Source organism: Alligator mississippiensis, chromosome 1 (genome assembly GCF_030867095.1).
Source record: "Alligator mississippiensis isolate rAllMis1 chromosome 1, rAllMis1, whole genome shotgun sequence".
NCBI classification, from domain to species: Eukaryota; Metazoa; Chordata; order Crocodylia; family Alligatoridae; genus Alligator; species Alligator mississippiensis.
This window is the reverse complement of record NC_081824.1, coordinates 292,448,048-292,462,939: the sequence shown is the minus strand read 5'-3', so window position 1 is coordinate 292,462,939 and position 14,892 is coordinate 292,448,048. Positions and strand designations below refer to the sequence as shown.

Here is a 14,892-nt window from a genome sequence, read left to right as displayed (position 1 = left end):
GCAGCCACAGCAATCACCTGCAGGGGACCCCCCCCCCCGGTCAGCGAGATTGGCCCCCCTGGCCGCTGACTGGTTGCTGGGGGGCACATGCCCCCCCCGACTAAGGTGGCACTAGTCACCCATAGTTACATCCAGAAGATCAGCAGGGGAAAAAGAATCCTGTGGAGGGGACTAAGCTTTATAGATAAGAGGGCCACAAACTTTATTGAAAGGCTGGAGAATTAACTGGGGAAAATACTAATTTGTTTGGAGACAGACAACATTAAAAATATTTAAGAGGGTGGAAGTGATATCTGCTAGTGTAAAAATCCATCTGTGTAGAAAAATGTAAGGCATTTTTTCACCCAGGACAGCATCCCTAAATCTTCAACCTGGTAGAAACTTTGCCAACATTTTCAAGCTTTGAACATACTTGCAAACCTATAAATGTTCATTCATTGCATAATTTTGGAATAAGAAGAGGAATCTGAAGGGAGACTAGCACTGGCAATATTCACAGCTGCTGACAGGATCTCTAGTCAGCTAGCAGCAAGGACAGTGAGAACACAGAGTATAAACAATTGCAGAGGAAACTGAAGCTGGAGGCAGTCTCTGATCCTACTGAAAAAGAAGTGGTAAGCTGTGCTGGTGTTACTGCTAGAACAGCACCTGTCATGCAGCCTGTACTAGAGTTACCCCTCTCACTGTTACTGCTCACCCATCTAATTATTCAGTGTACAATATATTGTAACACTAAGGATTTTGCCTCCCTTTCAAACTATTTCATGACATTTCAGAGGAAGTCTTCTCTTCATGCACATCTTAAATTTTTCATTCATAAAGACACTATGCATATGTTAAGCAGGACCATGTCCAACACATTAATATAGTCAAGAGCAGTGAATTGTTTAAAAACATTCTTCAAGAGGGAAATACAGATTACACAAGGTCACGGATTGGCTTCTAGCTTTCTCAACTCCTGTCACTATAGTCATCTCCACATGCAGCCAGGTGTAAGGACCATTAAGCCTCTTCACCCCACAAACCATCTACATTGCCACTAAATATGTCATTTTATTACATGTTCTCGTAGTTAAAGTTTAACTGACTTCTTTTTCTATGTGATCAACTTGCCATTCCAAGCGTGGAGGGTGAAGCTTTGATCAACTCAGATTAGTCAAGGACTGAAGCTACTTTTGTGACTTAATGGATGCTCCTCTACCTTTCCTTTTGTCCACCCTTCCTTCTCTTTCTTTAGCTTATTTTAGCTCTTTATTTAGCTTAACTGGCTCAATTTCCAAGCTGCAGTTTAAGTCCTGGCCTATGAGAGCTAACTTTTACCCCATTATCAGATTGGTATGAACTGTGCATTTAAATGCCTTCTTCATAGCAGAGGCCATGGCCCTCTACCTGGGATTTCTTAAGCATATGTTGACAACGTGTCATAGAAGCAGGATTTTGGCTGCCATGGTTCTCCTGCTTTCCCCTGTGGCAGGTTGGAGTGTTAGGTCTGTGTTGTGTCAGGATTGGTGATAGTCTTATGCAGAGTTTAGATTATGTCTTGTTCCAGATGGTTTGGATAGGGCTGATCGTGCCTCAGGCACAGGGTTGGACTAGATGACCTGGAGATGCTTTCCAACCCCACTTCTCTAGGATTCTAACATCTAGAGAGAACATCACCACAGCTACTGAAATAGGATTCAAATAAAGTGATTCTATAGTAGAAACACTGAAAATGACTTGCCATCAGTTACAATAATTGTAGCTATTTAGACTACAGCAGCATTCCACAGGTCTTTTTTCTTCCTCCTGATGTAAATCTATTCAACGTATTCTGGTCTTGGACCTTCCCTAGTTAAATGGGAATCATTTGCTGGGCCAAAATGTGAAACTAAAATCATTAAGTCAATCATGCTTTTAAAATGTGCAAAAATCAAAACACACACATCAGGAAGACTCTTAACTCAGCTATATAGTGAACACTTTTGGAGAGGAAAAAAAAAAGACTATAAATGTCTCAAATCCCTAAGATTACCTTGAAAGACCTCCGTGCATCAAATCCCCATTCACTTCACTTGGAATTCTGTTTGCAAAGAAACTTCAGGATTGCATGTTTTATAGTTTTCATATATATAAGCTTACCTTACATAACACACACACACACATACCCCCACCCTCCCTGAGAGTAAAAAAAAACACTGCCACCTTTACCTGCCAAGAGCAGAGTTGGGTAATTTTACTACAGGAATGACTTTTCCATACTTGCTTGAGGATTAACACTGCTGCAGCACAAAATCCCCAAGGGTTTGAACTCTGATCCAAAGAGTAAAAAATCTGTTCGTTGTTATAAATAAAATCTATTTTATTTGCAGCTATACATTTGGTTAATCTAGGATCTTAGGGCTTCTCCTTTTTGTTTGTAATATAGTCTTTTAAAGGCATTTAAATTCACCAGACTGTTTTCCCGACTAAGCCAGCCCACTACTGTACTTTGCTGAGTAGGATTTTGAGAGACGCATAAGTAGGCTTAACAAAGTCTGGGTAACCAGCACTTGATGGAATACAAAAAATATTATATGAAGGGGAAACTGCAATATATAGCCTCTTGCACCAGCTAGGAGGAAATGAGAGATAATGAGAGATAAATGTTCAGAATATTATTTCAACAAATATTGTATTGATTTGCCTAACATAAAAATCTACATCTCCCACAGGTCTGTAAAGACATCCAGTGAACACAATACTAATACATTTCAGCAGTCAACTGAGTACAATTCAATACTTTTTAAATTAAATATTCAACATAACCTTATATCTGCCTGATCTTTACAAAGATAGGTAACTAGCAATTTTAAGTTTACAAGTATATTTTTGTTGAGAGTCAAAACTTGAAGAGTTCACATTGCATCCATGTAGTATTTGCCAGATTATATGTTATCCAAAATGCAGAACACCACATTTAAAACACAAGCACCTAATTCAGAACTATAGATTAATAGTTTCTTTAAAAAAATTCAGAGGAATGTTGAAGTTGTAAAAGTAAATGGTCAAGAAGCATAACTGCAAAGGCTCTGATAGCAACATTATGATACCCACACATGGCACTCCTACTAGACAAATTATTAATAGTGCACAGGAAAGTAAATACACAATGTGGGTAAGTAATATTGCTATGGAAACCTTAAAACGACTGCATCCCTTGACTTGAGGCCTAATTTTGTCTTTTCACAAAAGGGTGAGGCCTAAGAAATTTTTCAAGGTTACTCCATGGTGCTTCCATCAAATCTTCCCTTTAAGGGTAACAGATAGAAGGCCTATGGCAGTCATGGGTCTTAGGGAAAAGAAACTTTTGAGTTTCACTACTCACTGAGGGCTCTACTGCTCCATACCTAGCTTCTGAAGCAGCTGTGCTATTCTTGAAAGTGATACAGCTCCTCCCATCACTTGCTGAAGTTATGGGAGATCCAATGAAGGTAAGTTGGGTTTTTTTGGTTTTTTTAAAGCCTCTCATAACATAACCAGTATCGCACAATATGCTAGTCTATGTAAATAAAGCATGTAACATACAGCATAAAACAAATAAAATTTAAAGTTTCTAAACATAATGGCCAGAACAATAAGACTTTCTTGTTTAATATTTAAATGTTATGTACAAAAGGTAAATATAACCACTAGTACCTTGTTCAAGTTGTACCAAGTATGGAAGGCATACAGTAAATCCTACTCTCACCTAGGCAATAAGTAAAGATAAGATCAGAGTCCACATTTTGATTAATATAAAAGATGGTTCTAGCGCCTTCTTATTAAATACTAACTTAAACACTGCACACTCATCTGTTTATGGTAAAGTGAAGCACATAACTGGAGATGGTTCATCACTCAGATTGAGATAGATGTGTACTGCCTGTGTAGGGCATGGAGACCTTTAGAAAGGAGTCTAAGTAGTTGACGCAGCCCAGAAGAACTGCCAGGCACTGCAGCATTGCATCTTCCATTGCCAATGACTGGAAGAAAGAAACGCTCAAATGTAAACAGGCATTCATATGCAAGACTTGTCCAGTGCACACTGACTAGACAGGGACCGACAAGGACTGGAACATGACAAAAAATGTGAAACATTTCTCAAGAACCTGGTCCTAGTTCTGTGCCACTTTTTTTAAGGCCCTGAGAGTAAATTATTGATAAATCCAGCCTACTTTCACAAGAGCTGGTTACATTAATTTTCCAGTTTTCACCTACCACATATGTATTAATAGAGAGATTAACCTTAAATAGTTGAATCACCACTGTTATTTAATCTTTGTAACCAAGAATTGCATTTAAACATTTTTTTTTAAACTTGATGTTATTTTAAAGAATTTTTAAATGACTGATCTTTGTAAATGTCAGGGTTTAGGAGGAAATGTAAGATGTGCAACAACTGCATTATGTACCCAGTTACCTAATATGTACTTTTCTTTATAGCATTATTTTAAACTACTAAGTGGAAAAGTTGTGTCATTCTTATTACATATAGAAATTCAGTTCAGATGCATGTAAAATACATTTTTAGATAGATAGGCCAATATTTTCAAAATCAAGTACCTAAATATGGATTTAAAATCTGCAATTTAGCTATCAAAATAACCTGATTTTCAACTATGCATTTAACTTACAATTCCCGCCCACCCCCAACAAAATAAAAAGTCAGCCTCTCTTGGTAACATGCCTCATAGCTGACCTACAAGGATATTTGGCCACTAGAAAGCTAACTAAGAGCATTCATATATGCCAAATAGCTATTAGATTATAATCACTTTCAGACATTATGGATCTGGGCCAAATTCAAACAGGTGATCTAGAACAGTGTTTCTCAACCTTTTAAGTAGCAAGTACCCCCTAACTTCTGATAATTTTAATAAGTACCTCAACACTCAATTTTCCAGCAGATTTTATATTTATAGACTAATGTGTGCCACATGTTGAAAGAAGGGCTGTGTATATGAGGCCATGATATGACAGATGTCTGATCTGGTGTGGGTAGGGTTGCCATCTTTTACACCAGGGGTGCACAACTCAAGTATGGACTTGGGCTAGAGGTGATATAGGCCAAAGCTAGGAGGACTGAACCCAGTGCTGTACAAAGCGTGGCAAGCCAAATTATCACTGGGGAATTTAAAGCACCATGCAATGCGGAGCGCACCAAATTTTTTGCCATAGTGTTGAGAGGAGGAAGGGGAGAGAGACAGAGGAAAAAGAGGGTGAGAGAGAGTGTTGGGGTACCCGCATACCCCCTGCCTGCATCTCGCATACCCGCAGGGGCATGCATACCACAGGTTGAGAAACTATGATCTAGAAGCTAAAAACTGCATATTGTTTACTGCCGATTACATCAACTATTCAGCCCTAGCTGAGATATTCAGGAATTCAATAAAGAGCTATGAATTTGCTGCTTTTGAATGATGGAGAATAACGTTTTATATTCTAGAGAATTTTCAAAAATCCATGCAAGGAATGTCCAGTTTTCAAATTTTGGCTTGAAAGAATAGGCAACTGTAAGCAGCTCAGCCATCAGAGGAACTTTAAACAGTTTTTCAGGAAGAATTAGAAAACTGCTGGCTGAAGAAGCCTCATTTACCTAAATAGTCACTGATGCATACCAGTAAGAATCGAGGCAAAGATTAAGGTAATTCAGATCATTTAGCTTCATCTCTGTTTATCCTGGGTGCTCCCTTTTTAAAGAGAATGTAAACTACTATATAAGATGCATGCAATGGTAGTGTGACCCACTGTATTTTAAGCAGTTAGAGCAGATCTGTAACCTTAAGCACATTCAAACTTTAGAAAAGATCTGACCTATGATCTCAGCAGTGAAAAGACACACTAAATGCCTTTGTTAAATTATTCAGTTTACCTTCTCTTATCTTACAACAACGTTGCTTTGTATTAGCTACTGCCAGAGAGAAACAGTGGCCTCTGTTTCAAGAATAATATTAATTAGATTTTTAATCTATCTAAATTACTTAAAGATATATCAATGCCAAGAATATGCAATTTATGTTCAGAGCTAAAGATGTAGGGCATAAACCTTAACAAAAAGGTATTATGATCAAAAAGTCTGTTAAATCAATTATAACTTTTTAAAAGTGTCTTGCAAACTTATCTGCACCTTCACTAATTTTGCTGAAATACGTAGGTACCTTTATATTCACGATGGCTGATAACTAGCAGTTCACATATATCTCTGTTATTAAATGATGTGTAGAGTTCACTTAAGAAAGGAACTCAGAAATTTCTACTGTCTTCCAATAAACAGCTACAAAGAGTTGCAAAACACCTCTTTCTGTTATAGGAAGCAAAAACAGCCTTTTTCTAGGCTCTCAGCATGAAGTTATGCCAAACCAGTTGCTATACAACATCAAAAAGGCTCAAACAGGAGCCTTCTCTCTCGTCTTAAAAAAAATCTTCCCTTTAAACTCGCATACAGAATTCTAGAAACAGAAGTATTACAAACAGAGTCTTTTGATAAATGCTCGTCTTTGTGTAACTTTAAGAAAAATTTGTACAATTGTCAAAATTCTTGTAAAAAACCCTTAGCTTGCTATGTTACTAATTGCTTAGAAGCAACAAAAGCAAAGAAGTATTAATTTGCAATTGTTTTATAGTTAACTGAAAACTTCACAGAACTGCCTTGAAAGCACTACTACATAAAATTGTAAGATGCTTTACTGACAAATATGTTAAAGCCACGTGGTACTAGCACTGATTACTAATTCAAGACATCATTTAAATATAAACTATAATTTGGGAAATTTATTATTTACCTGACAATGCCAGATAGCTTCCTTACCAAGTTCAGAAAGACTAAGATCCCCTCTCCAAAGATAGTCAAGAATGGATGACAAATTATTTTGTGGTGTTTTCAGTTTAAGAAAATTTCTAAGAATTATTAATGTTGAGAAAAACATTTGAAAGAACAAAATATTTCCTATACAATCTATAGAAAATGAAGGTGTTTGAGACTTGTACAAAACTAGAATTTAACTCTTATTAAACCTTAAGGCAGTGGTTCTCAACCTACATCCCACATGTGGTCCAATCAGCACACTGCCCATGTGACATCCTGTTAACAAAAAAAAAGAGTAAAGATTGCCACCTGCAATTTGTTAAAGTCAGGGAGAAAAACGTGGGAAACCCCATATTTCCCCTTGCAGGCTGGCAGAATTCCAGCCTAGAAGAGGCTGCTTGGGGCTGGGGGGAGAGGAGGAGAGTAATCGGAGGCAAGGGGCACCATGTGCATGTGCACACATGCACCTGGCAGCCAGAAAGGGTGGAAACCAGCTCTCACTGCTCCCTCCAGGTAAGTCTATCAGGTGGAGGGGGAAGAGCAGATTGAGGTCCCCATGGTGAGGGAGGGAGGGAAGAAGGGAGTAGAATAGGGCAGGGCAGGGTAGGGCACAGTGCCCAGCCAGCATTGTACATGCGGTCCAGGGCCAGGATGAGAATGTGTGGTTATGAGGCCCGGCTGGGAAGCAGATCAAAGCCATAGACAGCTCACCTGTCAAGCAGCAGGGAGCTGGCCCTCCGCTGCTGCATGCATTCCTGGGGAAGGAGGCATGGGGGGAGGGGGATGTGCCCCACAAATTTGTGCACAGGGCAGGGGCAGATGCAGACTGCCTGCTGCGGGCTCAGGGATCCCTGCCCTGTTGCCCTTCTCCTGGGGGCTTCTGCAGCAGAGCAGGGTGGGGAGGCTCTGTACCACTGCTGGGAACCCCACACCAGCTGCAACACCATGGCAAGTCACCCCCTGCCTGCCCGGCACCAACTGGGGCTCAACTCCATGCCACCGCTGCTGCCGGGGTGCCTTGCTATGGTGGTGAGGCTGTCATGAGGCTCCCAGCAGCAGCACTGAGCATCCCTGTCCACTGGCACTGGGTCCTGCTTGCTTGGCTATGGAGGCCCTGGGGGGAGACCAGCAGGGCAGGTAGCCCCAAGTCTGCAGTGGGCAGCATACATCTGCCCCCTCCCCATGAGCTTCGCTCTGGCTGTACTGTCCGGGGGGAGCATTGTGGGGAGATGGGTTCCAAGCTCCGCTTCGGCTGCAGCAACTGCTGCCTCCTGTGCGTGGTAGCCAGGGCTTAGGTGCTGCTGTAGGGGGCTGCAGGCCCTGGTCCCATAGCCCTGGCAGCTGGGAGCCCCTCAGCTGTGGGGTGCAGCCCACGTAACACATTGAGAGCTGCAAGTGTGGCCCACTACGGCAAATAGGTTGAGAACCACTGCTTTAAGGAAATCAAAGGAATTGCACAAAAATGGACTGAATAGAAGAAAGAGTGGCAATTCTTAAAAAAAAAAGTGTTCTGAGAGTTTCTTCCACAAAAGCAAAGGCAATTAAATCCCTGTTGCATATGTATTAGCAAAGTGTAAATTCATGATCTGAAAATGTTACCAGCCCCAGCCTGTGAAGGTGTTGAGTCAATGAAAGGATTACTGCACCTAAAAATTAAAGCCAACTAAGCTATTAAAGCTGTGTTCCATCTCCAGCAAAATTATATAAGGACACGGACACCCTCAATTAAACGGTACGCATTACTTCCATTTCTCTACCTTAAGAGCATACCTGTATTGCTCTTATCTCACCTTAGCCTTTTAATCTTATCTTTTTCAAGCAAGCAAAGAAGCCATCAAAGAACACCAAGAAACATCAAGCTTTCACTCTTTTTGCATACAGGGGCAATACCAAGATTTCAACCTCACTGGTCAGAGAAACGCAGCCAAAGACCTGCCAGAGTATTAGATTGACATCTCTTGTCATGATTTTAATGAAATACTGAAATACTATTGCAATTTAACATAGTTAATTCATCAACAGCTTCTCCTGTTAAACAACAAAATGTATAGCTAGAATAATTTGAATTCACAATTCTTTGTAGTCTTTCATTTGCTGACTTAAGTCAGCTCATTAGACTTAAGGTCACTCACCTTTTATAAAGAATTAATATTATCAGTGATTAGGGACCTACCTAAATCACAGTGAGACAAAGGGATTTTTGTGGGCTGCTCACAGTGCGTGGAGCTAATTTTGCTGTATTTTCATAGCAAGCCTCTCCTTGCTGCTGATTGGCTGAGGGGCTGCACTGGCCCTATGCCTTGCCTGCTGCTGATTGGCTGAGGGGCAAAAACTGCGGCATAATTAAATAGCAAAGTCCGTAGAAATATCAAATAAAATACCGTATTATAAATCTCAGTGTTAAATTTAAATCTAAATTGAAATATAGGTATATAAATTTATACACAACATGAATTGTAACTAATATCATCATAATTTATTATTAGCATTCTACAAAAAGTTTAGTAATACTAAATAATGCTAACCTTGATAGAAACAATTCATGTTAGTTGTTAAAGGCTAGCATGCAGTATCCACTGGCAGTTGCGGCTGACTTCTGTCTCTGTGGTATAATAAACACTTGTCGATATACTGAGATTGCACATTCTGTGTCCACTGAATTGGTTGGAATGGTAAGGCAGCATTTTGCCAAGTTGCAGACATGTGGAAACCAATAAAAAGCAGACTCCCAAAACAGTTACAGTCAAAGGCATCTAGAACCCTTTGATGAAGTTCATGTAAGCAGCACATTCCTTGTCATGCTCTTCCTGCCATCCAGGGACTGATTTCAGTAGCTGAGGCTCAAACCTCAGAAAAGGCACCCAACTGGGGTAAAAAATGTAAACAAAACTAAACAAGGAGGCAGTAGGTTGTTTAAATCATTGTGGTAGTGACTGATCATACTCGTAGTATTGATTCAACTTTGCAGCTATTTCCTGGAACAGTTCTGGTCTCCACTGGTTTTCACATTGGTAGTTTGAAAGCTGCTGTGATGCCATGTCTTCAACCCAACTTATATCCATCAGCTTGTTGTGTGCTTGGTGGATCAAAGCCTGCAGACTTTCAAGCCACGTTAGAAGCTCCATGAATCGGATCACATTTTCAGCCACAAACTTAACTTGGTCTTCAATGTCGCCCTATCTTAAGAGATCATGTAGTTTAAGCAGGCACCATGTGCTGGGTGTGATTTCAAGATCCTCGCACACAAACTGCTGGTAGTACTTCATAATCCTGGTGTGGTAACAAACTGCATTAAACCACGAATTCCACCCTGTAAACACTGACTCCGGTGGAAGTGACATAGTCACATGTAGATCCCTGCTTTCATTGGCAATGGACTCACTGTATCAAAGCTTATGACCTGGACAATGTTGGAATGCTTTATTAAAAGAGGAACCCCAGAATGTCCATACCAGGAAAATGTATGCGCCAGATGTCACTTACTAAAGAAAGGATGTGAACACTGCTGGTGACATGAATTGCATTGGGCACCATTCCTTGGAGCACATCAGAGAAAGCTTTGCACATATACATTGCATTATCAGACAGATATGCTACTATCTTGTTAAATTCTAAGCTGTAGTTTACAAAAGGCTCCACTGCAGCTTGTGCCACAATAGAAAAATTGACAGATACAAGATGAACCGGCTCTGTTTGAAAACTAGGCAGGTCGTGGTTTGTCCAGCTCCCAGAAATATACAGAACCTAGTTATCTTGGACATCTGTTGCTTCATCTGCTACAATCAAGACTGATTCATATTCTGCCAATGCAGGTTTTGTAGACAGAACATGCAAAGCAATTACTCCTGGTAGATGATCTTGGCAAAGTTTGTTCACAAATGGGAAACTGCCAGCATTTGGCATGTTTGTTCAAGTAGTCCCTTAATTTAGGGTTATCAATTTTCTCCAGAGGAATGTTGGCAGCTGTGACTGCCTCCACTAGCGCAAGTGTAGCCTCTCTTCTTGTTAAGCTGCTTTCAGTGGTTCATGAACTATGTCCTCGATCTTTAGGGCTCTCACCTTCAGCTTCTATAGCAGCCTTTCGCTTTATATGCAAATCAGATACTGTTTTTCCTCTACACATCCAGAGTCCCATTGCATGATAAACAAAACAAATTACCACCCAGGCAAATTTCCTACAGGGAACTGCCTTACATGATCCTGAGCTGAAATGTATTTAGCTTTCTTGGATTTACTTCCACTCATCATCTTCAGAGTGCAGCATTGCATCTGACTTCTTAAAAGATGGCACCAAAAATCTTTTGCTTTCCTGACTGGCGCTTTCACTGAGTCTACATTACTAGCTCAGCATCTCTCTCTCAAACCCTGTGCCCTATGGCTGCAGGGATTGCCACACTTTCTTTGTATTCCAGTAAGCTTTTTATTTCCAAGCAATTTTGTGAAAAATCAGGGGAAATGCTATTTTTCACAGTAATCATGGATACTGCCATTTTTCACAGTTTCCATGAAAATTGTGAAATGCAATTTAAGTAGGTCCCTATAAATGATAAATCAAACCTACCTGCACAAGTTTCCTTTGCCCATCTATAAAGCTGTTTAAGTTATAAGATACATCAAAAAAGCACTTTCCACTAATTTTGGAAACCTTACTTTTGTCTTAGTTTAATTTCAACTGAACACCCCATGACACATGGGCCCAATTTTGAAAGGTGTAATCTCGGTTCAGAGCTCTCCAGAGATGCATACAAACAGGGACTGTAACTAACAGAACCATAGTTTTTATTTATTCTTTAATAAAAATTAGTCAATAATGTTGGTTATATAGCTTGCTTTCAGTCATGGTATCTTCTAAAGCATAACAAGGAACTCTATACAACTAAAATACTGAGAGTCAGATCCCTGATTTGGCACTGACACACAATTAAGATATGGCCACCCACTTCTTTTATCGACCAATGGTTCCCAAACTATAGTCCAAAGCAAATCTGTAGATTATATAAAGCCTACCCAACAGTTAGATTTTGATAAGGATATGTTCATGGTCTGTGAGAAATTTTGAGGGTTGACAGTGGTCTATTGGTCCAAAACATTTTGGAACCACTGCTCCAGACTATCCATTTTAGCAATTTTAGTATCAAGTACTTGGTACTTAACCTGAATAACCTCTTTCTACCTCACAGACACAAAATAAAAATCCTGCTAGATCAAATTTCAAACCAGAATCAGCTATAAAACTTTATTCTTGTTACAAATTTTTCAAACCAAGGAAAATGATAGAAAAATTATATTTTCCAGGAAATGCAATACAATTTGTCTTGGAGCCTGATTCAGCAAAAAGTGGGATACAAAGTTAATATAAGGCATTTTCCCCCTGTCTTAAAATGTGACTGCTAGAGAAATTTTATCCACTGTTTTTGAAGGTTGCTCTTCCTCTAGGGGCTGTTGCAATGTCTAATTTTCCTGTACAAATATGACAAACCACACAATTTTATTACTAAATCAAAAATATGAAACCACAAAACAAAGACAACTACAATCAGGAACAAGCATGAGTTTATGACATGGCAGAAAAAACTTACAGAATCCAAAGTCAAGTCACTTTACCGGTGGGCTTAAAATGGAGGGAATATGAATTTGCAGAAGCATGGATTCCAGATTTCTTCACACTATATTCTTTCCCTCCGTTTATGAATATGGGAGGATAGAAGTGTACAATTTTGCAAGTGTAACAGTAAATCTGGTATCTGACAATTTATCTTGTTCAAGAGGCTTCAGATTTACCAAATTTTATTGTCTTAAGAGAAGTATAATATACTTCAGAATGTCATGTTGCTTCTAATAATGGTATTAACGTTGAAATTCTGAACAAGTAACAATATAGTAAAATGTTTCTGCTTATGACCAAATTAGCAGCTGATCAACAAAACATTCAGAAAGCAGGCACTAGAGAGACAGATTACCTTCAGTTGATTATTGAAAATATCAATCTCCTGAAGTTTAGATCTGGTTTCTTTTTCTACTTCATCTAACTGATCTCGAAGCTGCTGGCGTGCTAGTTCCTTGGCTTCTAAGGCTCTTTTGATAGTAAGAAGTGAATCTCCTGTTTTTAAACATATTGTCAAATAAATATTTTCAACCATTGACATTTTTATGTCTCAAAGAGCATTGTTTTTCAACAGGTCAGTTGCAAAATTAAAGAAATGTATTATCAGTATGGATGATACATTGTATAAAAGACTCAAACATATAAAATATACTTACTGTGCAAACTGTTTTGCTGAACTTGCTTTAACTGGTCATTGAGTAGCTGTTTTTCTGGAATTAATCTTCCAAGCATCTGCTGAGACTCCTTTGGGAGGAAACAAGAGAACAGGTGATTGATCTTCAGTAGAACTAGCCACACACTTCCCACAGGCCAGTTTCCCTTTTACCAAGAATGTCTTTTTCAACTCCAACACGAACAAAGAATTACCCAAGTAACTTTTATGTGATACCATTATTCAGTGACAGAACTGCCTACCAGTACATTCAAGCTCCTTAAGAAATTAGTCAACTCGAAGTATCTTACTTAGCAAATCCTGAACTGAAAATTTAAAAAAAAAGTAGGAGAGAGATCAGGATAGACTTCATGGAGTTCTGAATCAGGTTGTCAGTAACACCTTACATAAAAAGTAATTTCACCAGGATTAGTATTATTTAAGGATTGCCAATGTTATTAATATATTTTTTTAATTATGACTTTTAAAGAAACCAAAAATTAGGAAGCATGTAGACAACCAGGTAAGAAAAAAACGTAGTTTTAAATATCTGCTTAGTGCCCTAGTAGAGACCACTGCTTTACTGATATCCAGAATGTTGCCAGCAAATAATCTGGCAAACTGCCTGTGAATGAGATTTTCTTCGGTGGATCATAAATAATCCCTGTTGTTTCAGGGGGGATAACATTTTTCATTTAAACTTGATACTTTTGTATGCCTTAACCCTCAAAGTCAAGCTGTCAGAACCAATTACGGAAGCCTGATGTGAAATGACTTCGTTTCTAAAAGTGGTCAGGGTATCAGTATCTCAGTCTTAAAACAAACTTTCTTTTAAGCAGTTTATTTCAGCAGCACAGTGCTGAAGTCACAGTTCTTTGAGGAACTAAAGACCTGACAACTTGCATTTGTCACAAAGGAGCACGAATGACAACTTAGCCATCAGCACAATCTTCACATAATTGTTTAATCCTATTACAAGTCCAGTGCAAGAACACTTGTTACAGTGGTATATAAAGGATTTATTTCATGGCTATCCCACTTCATGTCTGGTATTCTTTATAATTGTGCCACCACTATATACAATTCTCATATTTGTTACACGCTGTAACCATGAGCATTTCTAACACACTACATTCAAAATGTACATTAAGACAGTGCAGTAGAGTCAAGCACTCAAAGTTTATTGTTGCACTGCATTCTCAGTTCTGGCATTTCTTAATTTGGCCTCCTTGTGCACATGCATTATGATACAGACTTTACTTACATCATCCTCTATCCTCCCCATCTCCCCTTTCCTAGGAACCTATCTCATTTTATAGTTGCACTTACTACAATACAAATAAGTCTGTTTCAGCCATTCAAGGACATGTTAATGGCTGTATAAGTATGCCATGCAATCCTCCTTTATGAAACAGAATAGATGAAATACAGAAATGCATAACATATTTTCTTACTGGTGTTGAAAGTTTTCAGAAGTGTACCATACAGACATTATAGAAGTGAAACTTTAATGCTTCCCCCCCACCCCAACATGCTTCAGCTTTCTTTCACAGTCACAGGTAAACTGATAGCATATGATCAGTACAGAAAAAAAACCGCAGAGGATATAACCCCACAATTAGTACCTCTATAATACTTAGGATGCATACAGACATTTGGGGAGGTTAGATCACATTAAAAATGGCCACCTGATATAACTTAGTTCACCCAGATATGGTCTTAACACTGAGATCCCTAGTTATATTAATCTGAGTATGAACTGCACAGAAGTTCTGGGACATTTAGATCAGTCTAAAAATGGCCAACCAATCTAAGTTAACCCTACCTCCA

At 39.1% G+C, this 14,892-nt stretch overlaps 1 protein-coding gene across 2 annotated transcripts in view; it reads right to left on the bottom strand.

Annotated features, from left to right (window-relative positions):
- Positions 1–14,892, bottom strand: part of ITSN1 (intersectin 1) — a 186,540-nt gene that overhangs the window by 77,466 nt on the left and 94,182 nt on the right. For both annotated transcript variants that reach the window (XM_006259443.4, XM_014599130.3), the window contains exons 15-16: positions 13,067–13,154; positions 12,766–12,905 (exon numbers count right to left, since the gene is read on the bottom strand). In XM_006259443.4, the coding sequence (XP_006259505.1) occupies positions 12,766–12,905; positions 13,067–13,154 (228 nt within the window). The remainder of the gene's footprint in view (positions 1–12,765; positions 12,906–13,066; positions 13,155–14,892) is intronic.